The 15377-nt window shown below is 37.8% G+C and overlaps 4 protein-coding genes across 4 annotated transcripts; 2 read left to right on the forward strand and 2 right to left on the reverse strand.

Moving 5' to 3' along the window:
- LOC124341656 (speckle-type POZ protein-like) lies at positions 1-1029 on the reverse strand. Its single transcript, XM_046794587.1, has 3 exons — positions 918-1029; positions 215-502; positions 1-116 (listed from the first exon to the last, which is right to left on the reverse strand). Exons 1-3 carry the CDS (start codon positions 1027-1029, stop codon positions 1-3), a joined length of 516 nt encoding a protein of 171 aa, XP_046650543.1.
- Positions 1030-6249: 5220 nt separating this feature from the next.
- LOC124342440 (trypsin-1-like) lies at positions 6250-7924 on the forward strand. The gene is made up of 8 exons (XM_046795431.1): positions 6250-6303; positions 6435-6666; positions 6764-6877; positions 6971-7007; positions 7087-7209; positions 7278-7419; positions 7516-7635; positions 7709-7924. The coding sequence occupies exons 1-8, from the start codon at positions 6261-6263 to the stop codon at positions 7762-7764; spliced, it is 867 nt and encodes a 288-aa protein (XP_046651387.1). The 5' UTR covers positions 6250-6260; the 3' UTR covers positions 7765-7924.
- Positions 7925-8439: 515 nt separating this feature from the next.
- LOC124342439 (trypsin-1-like) lies at positions 8440-10138 on the reverse strand. The gene is made up of 8 exons (XM_046795430.1): positions 10062-10138; positions 9699-9930; positions 9488-9601; positions 9358-9394; positions 9158-9280; positions 8948-9089; positions 8730-8849; positions 8440-8656 (listed from the first exon to the last, which is right to left on the reverse strand). The coding sequence occupies exons 1-8, from the start codon at positions 10102-10104 to the stop codon at positions 8601-8603; spliced, it is 867 nt and encodes a 288-aa protein (XP_046651386.1). The 5' UTR covers positions 10105-10138; the 3' UTR covers positions 8440-8600.
- Positions 10139-10231: 93 nt separating this feature from the next.
- Positions 10232-12007, forward strand: LOC124342437 (trypsin-1-like). Its single transcript, XM_046795428.1, has 7 exons — positions 10232-10484; positions 10634-10865; positions 10942-11061; positions 11160-11190; positions 11262-11384; positions 11449-11587; positions 11709-12007. Exons 1-7 carry the CDS (start codon positions 10439-10441, stop codon positions 11888-11890), a joined length of 873 nt encoding a protein of 290 aa, XP_046651384.1. The 5' UTR covers positions 10232-10438; the 3' UTR covers positions 11891-12007.
- The last annotated feature ends 3370 nt before the right edge of the window (positions 12008-15377 follow it).

Raw genomic sequence — 15377 nt, forward strand, 5'->3', positions numbered from 1 at the left:
CTAGTACTTCTCTGCAGCGATATATAGACGGGCAGCAATAGCTTCCATCATTGTTGCAGTCAATCGGCCCTTGCAGATAAAGTGGAGAACTAGGTCAAAAACTTCTGGATCCACATCTTCAATTTTAATTGGATTAGTTAATTGATTTTTGTAAGGTTGCTGAACATATCAGCAAAAAGGAGTGATGTGAAGAACTAAATAATTTCCGTTTCACATTTCTTTTTCAGTTCATCCAGCTGGTATTTAATTGCAGCGATATAGAGATCGGCGGCCATAGCTTCTATCGTTGTTGCAGTCAACCGTCCCGTGTAGATAAAGCGGAGAAGTTGGTGAAACACTTCCAGTTTGACACATTCAATTTCAATTTGATCAGTTAACTTTTCTTTGGATAGATTTTCGAACATGGCCGCAAAAAATTTGCTTCTTGATGCCAAAATGTTCTTGTGGGCAGGGAATTCACGGCCACCGACATAAAATTCGACGTCACTGAACTGCGTTTCACCTATCAATTTTTCGAGATGAGTTATTAATTCATCACCACAGTCGATCGCAAGAGGATTGCAAGGAGAGATGGATTCCATTTTCACATGAGAAAGGATTTTACAATAGAGTCAAACTTCCGTCCTCTTGCTGACATTCGGCTTTGATTATCTATTCTTTATTAGATAAATCGTATGTTACAAAATACGAGTCTGATTTTGATGGGAGCATTTGCTGGAGGATTTTCTTTCTTTTTCCATTTAGGATTGGCATTTTTACCAAGATTTTTACCGAAAAACCGGGTCGACGAGGATTACTACGGCCCCAACAGAGTTATAATGGCACGGATAGATTACTATTTGTCTACCCTTGTCGCACATAGTCAGTGTCCATCGTCTATTGGAAGTTTCATCTGCGGAAAAGAAAACGGAACAAACGTTTGCCTTTCCCATCTGCAGTCCGAATAAGAAACGGCACTTGAATCTTCCATGCAAAATTGAGTTTGCTGAGTTCAAATCCCGAACGGATCCAACTCAAATCTTGTGCCATTTGTATTAACAAAGGACGAGCAGAAATTCGTCAAAAAACTGTAATAAATAAAAGCAAAAGAAATTTTGGCAAATCATTCACACAAAAAAAGTTAAATGGATTTTTCAAAAAGTATACTGTTAAAAAGGGTACCAATTTTTTGGGGTTGTCAACTACCAAAAATAGGTGAATGTACGAAATTGTGACGCTTTTCGCCAATTTCGGGGTTTTACGCACCAATCTATTTTTTTTTCAAATTTTACTACAACTATTTTGGGAAAATTACCCCAAAATTTTTGGGCATGGCCAGACATTTAGGTAGTGCATAGGCCTGCTTGGGACATAGATTTTAGTCATGATTAGCAAAGCAATCCCGTCGGCAACCGGCAGAAAAATAATGACAAGTTCAGCTTTTCTCTAAACTATGCAGCAGCGATACAATTATTTCAAGTGCATTTTAAAATTTTATAGTTTATCCATTAGTATTTGTAAACTACTTGTTAAGTAGATCAATTTTCATTTTTACATATCACAATTTCAACTTGAAATATTTTCAAGCGTGCATCCCTTTCCTTAAAAATTATATCGATTTCTTAAAACGTAAGTAGTCTAACGTATAATATTAAGCGTATAATATTAAGTCTAAGTACTAGTATTTTCGACAAACACGCCCGCTACCCTCTAACTCTTATTTTCTATGCTAACAAAGCCTATAAAACTTTCAAAGTCCTTACGTACAGGAAATCAAAAATTAATTCATAAATATCAACAACTTAAATAAGTCAATTGGTCTGATGGTTAGCGAGCTAAAATAACAAGTCGATGGTAGAAGGTTCGAACCTGGCTCAAGTCGTACCTTTTAATCTTCTTCTATACAACCCCGAACGTTTCGTATTGCGATACGATACAAATATTTCGGGTTTGGGAACCCCAGATCTCAGTTGCTGAGAATTTAGGGCGTTTAACCCCGAAATAGTTGGGAAGTTTTTTAACAGTGTAAAATAAAGTGGAATGGATGGGATGAAAGTGAGCGTGAAAGTTCCAAAGGGGTGTGCCTCAACAGAGGTCTGCTGTCTCAGTAAAAGGCAAATGCTATAGACTCGGCAACTCAATTAACTTCAACCCATTTTGGCTTTTCAGCGCCACACCTCGCTTAACCTAATATAGCCCTTAAACCATAGACAAAGACCACATAGTGGTCTTGATTTTCTCTGAGAGACTGGATGCAAGTGTCTTCCCTCATCATCGAAACGACTTTCATTTATACCTCACGAGGGGTAGTCAACTCATGATTTGGGTGTACGAATATTTAAATAAAATTATATTTTTCCGTATTTTTTATATTTTTCCGTATTTTTTATATTTTTTCATATTTTTTAGATTTTTTGTATTTCTTATATTTTTTTATACAGTACCTACCAGAAGTTTGGAAACGCGCGAGAGAAGCTTATGTTAAAAGCTGATTTTCGCCGCGTTCCCAAAAATCAGGTTTTTCACGGAGAGTATTGAAATTTTTTTTGAAAGTAGCCATAATGGTTGGCTACTTCCTGAATTTTTTTCAGATTTTTATAACTAGGGGGAGGTCATCTACAAATGGATGTAAAAGTTTGGAAACACGCTGTAGAAGCGTATTAAAAAGTGGCTACTTTGCCGCTCTCTAAATAGGGAAAAAATAACCCTATAAAAACGCTAAAAAGTGCAAAATAAAGAGCTTCGTTAGCTCTATGACATTTGTCATTTTCAATTTTTTGACTTTCATTTAATATAATGAATTTCAAATTGAAAATGAGATTTGTCATTTTTGCCCATTTCCACCCTTCTATCCCACAGCGCGGTGTTGTCGCGATTTCTCCTTTGTTTCCTTTTCGGAGGTGGGAAATTTTTGCCTTTGCTCTAGTAGGCGATATTTACCCTTCCTCTAAAAATGAAACAAAGGAGAAATCGCGACAACACCGCGCTGTGGGATAGAAGGGTGGAAATGGGCAAAAATGACAAATCTCATTTTCAATTTGAAATTCATTATATTAAATGAAAGTCAAAAAAATTGAAAATGACAAATGTCATAGAGCTAACGAAGCTCTTTATTTTGCACTTTTTAGCGTTTTTATAGGGTTATTTTTTCCCTATTTAGAGAGCGGCAAAGTAGCCACTTTTTGATACGCTTCTACAGCGTGTTTCCAAACTTTTACATCCATTTGTAGATGCCCTCTCCCTAGTTATAAAAATCTGAAAAAAATTCAGAAAGTAGCCAACCATTATGGCTACTTTCAAAAAAAATTTCAATACTCTCCGTGAAAAACCTGATTTTTGGGAACGCGGCGAAAATCGGCTTTTTACATAAGCTTCTCTCGCGCGTTTCCAAACTTCTGGTAGGTACTGTATGTATGTTGTTTTGTGAGTAATATTTGCCTAATGAATAGTATCAACGTACTTAAACTATTTTATACACTAAAAAAATTGAAATACTACCGTGCCACTTATTTTTCTATAGTACTTATAGTTACATATAGGGTGTGGGGTATAAGGGGTAGGGTAGTAGTAGCTAGTAGTGAAATTCAGAGGGTTTAATGTCCATTTAGTGTTCCTTTATACGTTTCTTCCATGAATGACTAATCGTCACCAAATTTTGTACATGATTCTGTCAAAATTTGATGCATTGCGGAACGATTTTTTCATTTGTTTTAATTACTGTTTTAAAAATTTAATTTGCGTATTTGTTACCTAGCTGGTTGCCGAATCCTAGGCAGTGAATTCGCTTTTGTTTGCTTAACCTTCCAACTGTCAGTGCAGTGAGTGCTCAGCAGTGTAAACAAAAAGAAAAAAAGTTTGAATCTTTCCTAGCAAGACAAGTTTTGATGATATGATATTGATATTTTGATGATATTTTATTTGATTTTATTGTTCTTGTTCGATTTTGTCTTTATTGTTCTTATTATTGCCTCTTTTTGTTAACTGTTTTTAATAAATGATGATCTTGATTTTAATAAATTTTTTGATCAAGTAAAATTTCTATTCCCCTTTTTTTAACAGTTAGTCATCAACCAAGAAGTAGAGGAACATTCAACATAAATGATGATCTTGATTTTAATCAATGTTTTGATCAAGTAAAATTTCGATTCCCCTTTTTTTAACAGTTAGTCATCAACCAAGAAGTTGAGGAACATTTTAAAAATGTTTGATCATACTCATTTTGAAGCTCTGGGTCATGTCTCTCTTCTTCCCTTGTCCTCTCCACAGTCATCAAGATCTTTTGGCGGTCGTGAAGAGTTACCACCGATCTTCCATTTACCTCCGAAAGTTTTTAAGTGTTATTTTTCAAAAGCTACAAATTTATATTTCCTCATTGACTTCATCGAGATTCGAACCTCGAACCATATGAGTGGCAGCCCGGCTTGCTAACCATTAGACCAACATTTACGTAAAGTCTAAGGGAAAGCGTGGTCGGGTAATATCGCTAGCGACGCTACCATCGGTATCGATTTCGGAACCGGTCGTAAAACACTTAGGTTATATGCCTGAATTAAGATTTTTTCAGCGGTAGTTTAATCTAACTGCTATAAGAGCACATCCATTTCTTTATAGTTTATATATAACTAATAATTTTTCCAATTCCATGTTACTATAGTAATAATTGTTGCTATAACTTAATCTAAACATGAAGTGCGACGTGGGGTGGCGGGGCGAAGCCTCCGCCACACCTAAGTCGCACCACTCATAATATTAACAGATTATTAGTCAATTAGTTATAAAGAATCAATTATGAAAGAGAATAAAGGGAAACAGAATTTTCCAAACGTTATTGCGAGCCCGAAGGGCGAAGCTAATAATCGCATACGCAGAAAAATAAAAACCATGTCACTTTGTATGTATGTATGTCCCGCTCCATAGCTCGGGTGTTTTGCGACAGATTTCGGACTTTTTGGTCTTAAAAATTAGACAAAAAATATGCGGTGCGACCAGAACAAAAATAATTTGTTTTACTTAATTAGTTTTCCTGTAATTAATGAAAAACTGCTAAAATAATTGTTTTACGACTAGTGACATCTGGCGGTTGCGACTACATTTTTTTAACTTTAGGTCAAAATAAATCACCACCAGATGTCCATAGCATCGCCGTGATGATGCAATCTGTAATGTCCCAACCATGACGCAACAATCAGAATTGCATTTAAGTTTGCAGTTATTAAACTAAAGGGTGGTTATTTTTAAATTTCAATCACTGAACTTTATGTGTAAAAATAGGAAAACATGAGTTGAGCAAACTAAACGTAATTAACTTGCAAGGATATTGAACTGTGACAAAAAATCCCATTTTAAGACCAAAAAGTCTGTGAAGAAAAGTGTGAATTGTGAATAAGTCCGACTAAACAATAGGCCCTGAATTTGTCAATTAAGACAGTTTTCAACTGGCTTACAACTATCCCTTCGCGGCGAGCTGATAAGCTTGCTTTTCTATCTTAGTATGTATTAATCTACCATAACCTTTATTTTCTGTCTCTTTAACGTTTAAAAAAATTACCGAAGGATATTACTGAAGGAATCTTGTTAAGAATGCAAATTAAAATTAAGTATGTTGCCCCAGAATAAGTAAGAATGCTGAAAAAGTGCAAAGTTATATTAAGGAGGAAAAGGTACCATTGGGCACTTATTAAAAACATTTATTTAGTATGCAAATTAAATTAAGTACATTGCCAAAGAGTACTTAATTTTTTAAAGTACTTAATTGTTTTTAAAAAGACACTTTTTTTAAGATTATTTAAGTATGTTCTCCATATTAAGTGTAAAACTTTTACATTAAGTGCAAAAATTCTCCTTTTCAGTACCCTAAAACACGTACTAAACATGTTCAGTGCAACCTTTTAGTGTAAGGCAAAAAAATTTTCGTGTTAAAACTTTTAATATTTTTCATATTTTTTCATATTTTTTCATATTTTTTCATTAAAAATACGGGGGTGTACGGATATTTTTTCGAGTTGACTACCCCTCGCCGATACCTCATCAATATCCGTTTCTTATCAATTAAATCAACATTGTTGCTTATTCTCCTGTGACGTCAAGTTACTGTTGTACTCGTAAAACATCGCCCATCCAATCAACATTTATCCATTTTAACAAATGATAAAAAACCATACGATTTGTTGCCAACGTCAGCACCAGATTTGATCGATAAGAACAGGATATTCTAAGGGTATAAAAGAGAACAGATCCGCCAATTAAGTTTCATCAGTCCTAATAAGCTGTTTCAAGCCAAAATGAAGATTGTCATTCTTGCCGCCCTTTTCGCCTGCGCTATGGGTAACTAATACAACTGATTCTCAAACATTTCAAAATCAAGAACTTCCACCTTAAATTAGCAATTAACTTGATTGATTCTAAATATTATAATGAAGCGTTCCTATGTATATCGTTGATGAATCTATATGTAGCTATGCCAAAGCGCATGATTATGCCCCGCCTTCCGGCTTCGGTCATCATGAAGGGAAAATACCAACTCATTCCCGAGGACAGGATCGTCGGAGGAGTCATTGTGGAGCCCAACTCACTCCCCTTCCAGGTTTCTCTGCAACGTCGTGGATCTACCGGCACCTTTTCCCAGTCGTGCGGTGGTTCCATCCTCGATGAAAACGTCATCCTCGATGCTGCCCATTGCGTCCGCGGGTATAATAGTTGTCACTTGATTTCTGATTTCAAATTCATTTTTGCGAAATGCACATAGCTAAACTAAAAGCCTCGGTTGCTAACGTCCCATTCACAGAATCACTGATCTGACCATTTACCGTGTCGTCGCCGGTGAGCACAGCCTTAGGGACGTCAGCGGTCTCGAACAGAACCGTGGCGTTACTCGCTTCGTTATGCACGAGAACTTCAGGTTTCATTTTGATTTTTTTATTCTCCAGAATTATAATTTTCTGATTTGATTGCAAATGACTAAGTTCTTCTAATCTTATTTGTTTTCAAATAGACCTTTGACTTTCGAGAATGACATCTCTCTGCTCTTCGTAAGTATAACAACAGTTTTTTTTCTCCTTCCGTCACTCCCTAATAAATGTTACTCATTTCCTTTGTTGATTTGCGTAGTTGGATGCCCCATTGGACTTGAGCGTACCCGAGGCCAAGCCCGTCCTTCTGCCACCCCCTACATCCGAATTGGACCCTCCCGCAGGAACCATCGTTACCGTTTCTGGATGGGGAACCACTAGCGTAAAATGTCTTTCCTTACATGTTAACCTTGGTTCTCGCATAATTATATTTTCGTTGATGTGAGTTAGTCTGGTGGTTCAATCTCCGACGAACTACGCAGCGTCGATGTTCCAATTGTCGACGATGATACTTGCAACCGCGCCTATGGTGGTACCGCTGCCAACCCCGAGGTTTTCCCATCCATGTTGTGCGCCGGAGATACCTCCAACGGTAAACGAATTAAATTTCTGTCGAAATGTATTTATTTTTTGCAAAAGGTTAACTAGGATTCATATTTGAAATGTTTTGACTATTTGTTGCTTGTAGGTGGAATCGACGCTTGCCAAGGTGATTCTGGCGGCCCCCTCTTCACCGGCACTGGTGCCAGTGCCGTCCAACACGGAATCGTCTCCTTTGGTCAGGGTTGCGCTCTGGCTGCCTACCCTGGTACAGAGTAGAAATAGCGTAGTAGTTGAACGTTTAATCCGCTTACTTTCATAAATTCCGTTTACCTTTGCAGGGGTCTACGCTCAGGTGTCTTTCTTCTTGGACTGGATCGCTACCAACCGAGTTTAAACTGAATTGATGAACCGATATTTGCAAATCTGGCTTTCAAGCATTCCCACTGCGTTGGATCCAATTTAATGTTTAATGACATCTTGCCCAGAATGTACACTTTTCTTTTACCAACCATGTAGCATGTACCAAATACAAATAAATTTATAGACACGCAAAATCTTTTTTCTTTCTTTCTTTTTTTTTTGCCATGCTCTGATCCTTTTATTAATTTTATAGCGTATATAGTTTAAGCATAGATAAAGAAGACTTTCGCTGTGATACGATACGATACAAATATTTCGGGTTTGGGAACCCCAGATCTCAGTTGCCGAGAATTTAGGGCGTTTAACCCCGAAATAGTTGGGAAGTTTTTTAACAGTGTAAAATAAAGTGGAATGGATGGGATGAAAGTGAGCGTGAAAGTTCCAAAGGGGTTTGCCTCAACAGAGGTTCTCAATAAAGAAGACTTGTCTATGTGGTCTTTGTCTATGGTTTAAGGGCTATATTAGGTTAAGCGAGGTGTGGCGCTGAAAAGCCAAAATGGGTTGAAGTTAATTGAGTTGCCGAGTCTATAGCATTTGCCTTTTTCTGAGACAGCAGACCTCTGTTTTAAGCCTTTAAACTATATACGCTATAAAATTAATAAAAGGATCAGATTCAGTATGGCAAAAAAAAAAGAAAGAAGAAAAAAGATTTTGCGTGTCCATAAATTTATTTGTCTTTGGTACATGCTACATGGTTGGTAAAAGTGTACATTCTGGACAAGATGTCATTAAACATTAAATTGGATCCAACGCAGTGGGAATGCTTGAAAGGTAAAGATAGATTTGCAAATATCGGTTCATCAATTCAGTTTAAAGTCGGTTGGTAGCGATCCAGTCCAAGAAGTAAGACACCTGAGTGAAGACCCCTGCAAAGGTAAACGGAATTTATGAATGTAAGCGGATTAAACGTTCAACTACTACGCTATTTCTACTAGGTACCAGGGTAGGCAGCCAGAGCGCAACCCTGACCAAAGGCGACAATTCCGTGTTGGACGGCACTGGCACCAGTGCCGGTGAAGAGGGGGCCGCCAGAATCTCCTTGGCAAGAGTCGATTCCACCTATTCAAGCAACAAATAGTCAAAACATTTCAAATATGAATCCTAGTTAACCTTTTGCAAAAAATAAATACATTTCGACAGAAATTTAATTCGTTTACCGTTGGAGGTATCTCCGGCGCACAACATGGATGGGAAAACCTCGGGGTTGGCAGCGGTACCACCATAGGCGCGGTTGCAAGTATCATCGTCGACAATTGGAACATCGACGCTGCGTAGTTCGTCGGAGACTGCACCACCAGACTAACTCACATCACCGAAAATTTAATTATGCGAGAACCAAGGTTAACATGTAAGGAAAGACATTTTACGCTAGTGGTTCCCCATCCAGAAACTGTAACGATGGTTCCTGCGGGAGGGTCCAATTCGGAAGTAGGGGGTGGCAGAAGGACGGGCTTGGCCTCGGGTACGCTCAAGTCCAATGGGGCATCCAACTACGCAAATCAACAAAGGAAATGAGTAAAATTTAGGGACTGATGGGAGGAGGAAAAAAAACTGCTGTTATACTTACGAAGAGCAGACAGATGTCATTTTCGAAAGTCGAAGGTCTATTTGAAAACAAATAAGAATATAAGTACTTAGTCATTTGCAATCAAATCAAAAAATTATAATTCTGAAGAATAAAAAAATCAAAATGAAACCTGAAGTTCTCGTGCATAACGAAGCGAGTAACGCCACGGTTCTGTTCGAGACCGCTGACGTTCCTAAGACTGTGTTCACCGGCGACGACACGGAAAATGGTCAGATCAGTGATTCTGTGAATGGGACGTTAGCAACCGAGGCTTTTAGTTTAGCTATGTGCATTTCGCAAAAATGAATTTGAAATCAGAAATCAAGTGACAACTATTATACCCGCGGACGCAATGGGCAGCATCGAGGATGACGTTTTCATCGAGGATGGAACCACCGCACGACTGGGAAAAGGTGCCGGTAGATCCACGACGTTGCAGAGAAACCTGGAAGGGGAGTGAGTTGGGCTCCACAATGACTCCTCCGACGATCCTGTCCTCGGGAATGAGTTGGTATTTTCCCTTCATGATGACCGAAGCCGGAAGGCGGGGCATAATCATGCGTTTTGGCATAGCTACATATAGATTTATAAACGATATACATAGGAACGCTTATTTATAATATTTACAATCAATCAAGTTAATTTCTAATTTAAGGTGGAAGTTCTTGATTTAGAAATGTTTGAGAATCAGTTGTATTAGTTACCCATAGCGCAGGCGAAAAGGGCGGCAAGAATGACAATCTTCATTTTGGCTTGAAACAGCTTATTAGGACTGATGAAACTTAATTCGCGGATCTGTTCTCTTTTATATCCTTAGAATATCCTGTTCTTATCGATCAAATCTGGTGCTGACGTTGGCAACAAATCGTATGGTTTTTTATCATTTGTTAAAATGGATAAATGTTGATTGGATGGGCGATGTTTTACGAGTACGACAGTAACTTGACGTCACAGGAGAATAAGCAACAATGTTGATTTAATTGATAAGAAACGGATATTGATGAGGTATAAATGAAAGTCGTTTCGCTGATGAGGGAAGACACTTGCATCCAGTCTCTCAGAGAAAATCACATCCGAGACTATGAATAAGATCATCCTTCTAGCCGCTCTCTTCGCCTGCGCTCATGGTAACAACCTCTTTCTGCTTAAATCTCTCATTTCACATGTTCCCATGCAAACTGTATAGTTCTACTGCATTTAAGTTACCTAGATGTTGTACATAGGGGCCTACCCTACACTTTAATTAACAATTATATTAATGTCTTGATTTAAAAAGCCGCTCCCCATCGCATGGTGCTTCCCCGTCCGCCCGCTAACGTCATCCTGAACGGCCAATACCAGCTCATCCCTGAGGATAAAATCGTCGGAGGTAGTGAAGTCGTTCCCAACTCTTTGCCTTTCCAGATTTCGCTTCAACGCCGCAGCAGCTTCGGTGGCTTCTCGCATTCATGCGGTGGCTCCATTCTCAACGAGAACACCATCCTCAATGCTGCCCATTGCGTCGTAGGGTAAATTGCCTTTTTTCAGTTTTCTTTTGGTTTGGTAACCGCGACATATTCAAAAATTTCCTTCCCACCTTTATAGAATCACTGATCTGACCATTTTCCGGGTAGTTGCCGGTGAACACAGCTTGTCCGTCGTCAGTGGTTTGGAACAGAACCGTGACGTTAGTGAATACTTGATGCACCCCGACTACGTTCAAAGGTATAATGGATTTTTCGTCATTAGCCATGAGATTTATTTAAACCGGGTTATTTAATACATCTATTCTTTGATTTGGAATCATTTCACGAATGAAACAGGACCTTTTTCAACGACATCGCCCTTATCTACGTAATAACGATTATTTAATTGATTTCAGGGGTCCAACCACGTACTCATGATTCGTTTTTATCAATCTATAGTTGGCTTCACCTTTGGACTTGAGCGTTCCATCGGCAAAGGCAGTCAACATGCCACCACCCACCTCGGAATTCGACCCACCCGCTGGCACCATTACCACTGTTTCCGGATGGGGAAGAATTTCCGTAATAATTCACTCCAATTATGCTGCATACCGAAATGAATTTTCAATATTGTACATGATTTCAGACTGGAGGCAGTATTTCAAACGTGCTCTTGAGCGTTGATGTCCCCATCGTTTCCGATTCCGATTGCAATGCCGCCTATGCCGGAGTTTTCGACCCTAACCCAATCTTCCCTTCCATGTTGTGCGCTGGCGCTCCTGCAGGTCAGTTAACACTATAGCGATCACCCAATTAGACATATTGACTGTTTACAAACACAAAATCAATATACAATAATAATAATCAATAATCAATATAATAGACATTTTTCGTTGTGTTTCGCAGGTGGTGTCGATTCTTGCCAAGGTGACTCTGGTGGCCCACTTTTCACTGGTACCGGAGCTGATGCTGTCCAGCACGGAATCGTTTCATTTGGTCCATCAGCAGGCTGCGCTTTGGCTGAATACCCTGGTGTCTACACCCAGGTGTCATACTTCCTTGACTGGATCGCTGCCAAAAAGCAGTAAAAACACAACTGATTTCTGACCAATGCAATAGTCCCGCGTAATTTTTGGTGACATGTTCTTTTCTCCCATTATATTGCATCACGAAAATGAAAATAAATTTGTTTCAAGAATATCGAAGTTCTTAGTTCAATTCTCTAGTGGTTTTTGAAAATTGTGTGTAGCTCAATGTATTAACTAATACGGACAAGAAACAATTTTTCCATCTTATTTTGTTTATTGTGAATAGTGGCGACAACAAAATTGTCAATGGAGGTGAAGTTCTTCCTTATTCTTTGCAAGATTCTTTGCCGTTCGTTGTAACGATCCAGACGACAACTGGAAACACGGTAATAACATATAGCGACGAAAATCAGTTCAGAATCTTAGTTCAGTCTCAGTTAAGACGTCGAAATGTAATTGCGCAATTCCCATTTAAGTTTACGCCATATTTATACGCATCTTTGTGCTGGTTCTATCCTGGGTGAATCGACCATCTTGATCTCTGCTCTGCTGGTTGTGTCGCTCTCGTGTAGTCTCCCCTGTAGTCAAGTCACAAGAAACTTGCAAGTCGTCGCTTCTGAGCACAGCCTTGGTACCATTAGTATGGCATTGCGGACGTAGCCGCAGCCTGGTCCGGAATCAGACCGGATGAGGAACAGAATCGCTTGGTTGCTTCTATCTCCCAACGCTGCTTTACGACGCAAACACTAACGAAAGAGACATCGCGGTTTTCAAGGTATGACCCGAGGTATGTCTATTTTTATAATTGATTTCTCAATTAACCAGCCCGAACAAGCCCACCTATCACCATATTCATTAATTAATTGCAATTTCTTTATTTATTCATAACGCAATGGACATATGAATGCATCAGCTGTCCACTCCTTTGGTCTACATATCCAAAGTGGCGCCTGTCATTCTCCACCACCACTTTCGGAATTGCTGGATCCACCCGCCGGACTCGACGTAACTATTGCCGGGTGGGGGTAGATGGGGATAGACACAGTCGTAAGCCGTCGTAAGCACATTATATAAATACATAACAGTAAACTTTCCGTACATGACAACCTATACTTCCGTGAACGTGAACGCTGCATCGACACTAAATATTTTCTATTTTATTGAACTCACTACGGAGACAAGAGGGAGAATTTGGAGCCCGTTCCCACAATAATTTGGCAGTGTGGTTTCGAGACTTACATGGTAAATTTGAAAACTTATTCTTTTGTGTATTACCTTGTAAATGATGCATAGCAATCTCTGAAATTTAGTTCGATCTTCGATCGATCCACTATGAGTAAATCTTATTAAAGCCCACTATGACTGGATCTTGATTGCCTACGTCCATATGATTACCTGTCACAAGTAACATAAGAAATTCGAGTTTTTTTTTGTGTTCAAAGGTTATCATGTCGTCGATTAATTCAGATTTAAAGGTGCTGCACACAAAATCCAGACGTTTTTGTCTTTGAACGTCTTTGAACGGCACGAATTGGAATTGGAATTGGATTGGAGCAGCAAAAGTGAAACCTGTTTTATTTCTTAAGTGTTTAAAATGGTAACAGCTTTTTGTTTGATATGTTCAACTTATGAAAAAAAAGAGATCGCCGAAGTTTTTTCAAAGTGCCAGAATGCAACATTAACAGTAATTCAATTGAGAAAGAACTCATTGAAAGAAGAAGAGCCGAGTGGTTGAAGTTGTCAAAAAGCAATTATAATAAATCCAAACTATTTGTTTGCTCTGATCATTTTGTTTCAGGTTATTTCATATTACATTTGTAATTGCTGCTGACAGCCTGACAGGTTACAGTACATGGCCTTACGTGGGGTATTGACTGGATCAAGCAAAGTCTGCAGCAAGTTTCGGCTATCCCCCACGACTTTTCGCTCTACTTACCCGAACCAAATGGAAGAAGGTCTATAATTTAAACTTAACATCCATAATGAACGTGGTTGATTTATTGGAAATGCCTGTGTGCAGCTTGGTGTAGCTTCAGCAGCTATCTTTTCACTCGTCAAAATCAGTTTCTTTTTTATGAAACAACCAAAACAATGATGTTCCACTCCTATACAGGAAAGAAATCAAATCAAATTTTTAAAAATTAAATCTAATCGAGAAAAAGGTTTGCATCTGCGAAGATTTGAAGCATTGATGTGGTTGTGTGATAATATTAGATCCCGCATTTTAGCGTCTTTTATTTAAAAAAAAAACAAAAGAAATTATTGAAAATATTAACAAAACGTTACAACTATTTTCCCTAAGTCTTTATTTAAAAAATCGAAATTATTCAACGAATTTTAAAAATGCGCTAAATAAATTAAACTTGAAATTATGACGAACTTGATTAATTAATTGGAATTGTGCTATTGTGTAGCTTCAGCAACTATATTCTCTCGCACCAAAATGAGTTTTTACGTTACGAAACAATTACAACAACGTTTTTCGACTCTTAAACAGGAAATAAGTCTAAAATAAATAGCAAAATAGAAATCTGCGTTGGAATTTTTTTTTATATTTAAAGTTTTGAACCGCTGACTTTGATTGTGATGTGACGATGTATCCCGCATTTGTCGTCTTTTATTCAAAACGAAAGATATTATTGAAAATTCTAGCAAAACGTTATCGGATTGGGTCTGAGGTATGGGGTGCCGTTTTTCCCTTCTATCAGCATACAAAGGAATAGAAAAATATTTAAACAAAAATCAATCATGGATCTAACATGAATCAAACGAAATCAAACACAGATTAAACAAAAATCAATGTTTTTAACAGCGATCAAACCACATCTAACAGAGATCAAACACAATTAATCGATTAACAATTAATGAAATAGGGATGACGTCAATGGTAAGGTTATACTAAATAGCAGTTGCTGATATAAGTTTGTAAAAACATAAGAAATCATTTCAAAAAGAGGAAATTGATCAGAAATGCTGGAATCAAACGGGAAATCCAAGAGAAATAATTGAATAAATATGCGAATAAAATTATTTGTTTTTATTAAACTACAATGATGTGTGTTATGTTCAAAGAAAAAACGAATGACATTTAAATTTTAAATCAAACAAAATATATTTTACAATTATCAAAGGAAAAATTAATGAAATAAATAGTACGTGTAACTATAAAACCATTAAATCAAATGGGCAATGTTTATTATAAGAAATATTTGTACACTAAATCTCATAAGAATCGAATATTCAACTAATCAATTAATTGCGAGCCCGAAGGGCGAAGCTAATAATCGCATACGCAGAAAAAAAAAAGCCATGTCACTTTGTCTGTATGTATGTATGTATGTATGTATGTATGTAACGCTCCATAGCTCGGGCGTTTTACGACACATTTAGGACTTTTTGGTCTTAAAAATTAAACAAAAAATATGCGGTGCAACCAGAACAAAAATAATTTCATTTACTTAATTAGTTCTCCTGTAATTAATGAAAAACTGTTAAAATAATTGCTTAACGACTAGTGACATCTGGCGGTGGCGACTACAACTTTTTC

This window comes from Daphnia pulicaria, chromosome 6 (assembly GCF_021234035.1).
Source record: "Daphnia pulicaria isolate SC F1-1A chromosome 6, SC_F0-13Bv2, whole genome shotgun sequence".
Lineage (NCBI taxonomy): Eukaryota > Metazoa > Arthropoda > Branchiopoda > Diplostraca > Daphniidae > Daphnia > Daphnia pulicaria.

What these genes read in the sequence shown, in the direction of transcription:
- LOC124341656 (XM_046794587.1), bottom strand. Translation starts at nt 1,029, where the DNA reads ATGGCACAAGATTTGAGTTGGATCCGTTCGGGATTTGAACTCAGCAAA. An exon ending in TGCAGATGGGAAAGGCAAAC is followed by an intron (nt 503 to 917) that starts GTTTGTTCCGTT and finishes AAAAATTGATAG; the next exon opens with GTGAAACGCAGTTCAGTGAC. An exon ending in GGATGAACTGAAAAAGAAAT is followed by an intron (nt 117 to 214) that starts GTGAAACGGAAA and finishes TTAAAATTGAAG; the next exon opens with ATGTGGATCCAGAAGTTTTT.
- LOC124342440 (XM_046795431.1), top strand. Translation starts at nt 6,261, where the DNA reads ATGAAGATTGTCATTCTTGCCGCCCTTTTCGCCTGCGCTATGG. An exon ending in GCTGCCCATTGCGTCCGCGG is followed by an intron (nt 6,667 to 6,763) that starts GTATAATAGTTG and finishes TCCCATTCACAG; the next exon opens with AATCACTGATCTGACCATTT. An exon ending in ATGACATCTCTCTGCTCTTC is followed by an intron (nt 7,008 to 7,086) that starts GTAAGTATAACA and finishes TGATTTGCGTAG; the next exon opens with TTGGATGCCCCATTGGACTT.
- LOC124342439 (XM_046795430.1), bottom strand. Translation starts at nt 10,104, where the DNA reads ATGAAGATTGTCATTCTTGCCGCCCTTTTCGCCTGCGCTATGG. An exon ending in CCTTTTCGCCTGCGCTATGG is followed by an intron (nt 9,931 to 10,061) that starts GTAACTAATACA and finishes ATCTATATGTAG; the next exon opens with CTATGCCAAAACGCATGATT. An exon ending in CGCTCTGGCTGCCTACCCTG is followed by an intron (nt 8,657 to 8,729) that starts GTACCTAGTAGA and finishes TTACCTTTGCAG; the next exon opens with GGGTCTTCACTCAGGTGTCT.
- LOC124342437 (XM_046795428.1), top strand. Translation starts at nt 10,439, where the DNA reads ATGAATAAGATCATCCTTCTAGCCGCTCTCTTCGCCTGCGCTCATG. An exon ending in TCTCTTCGCCTGCGCTCATG is followed by an intron (nt 10,485 to 10,633) that starts GTAACAACCTCT and finishes TGATTTAAAAAG; the next exon opens with CCGCTCCCCATCGCATGGTG. An exon ending in GTGCGCTGGCGCTCCTGCAG is followed by an intron (nt 11,588 to 11,708) that starts GTCAGTTAACAC and finishes TGTGTTTCGCAG; the next exon opens with GTGGTGTCGATTCTTGCCAA.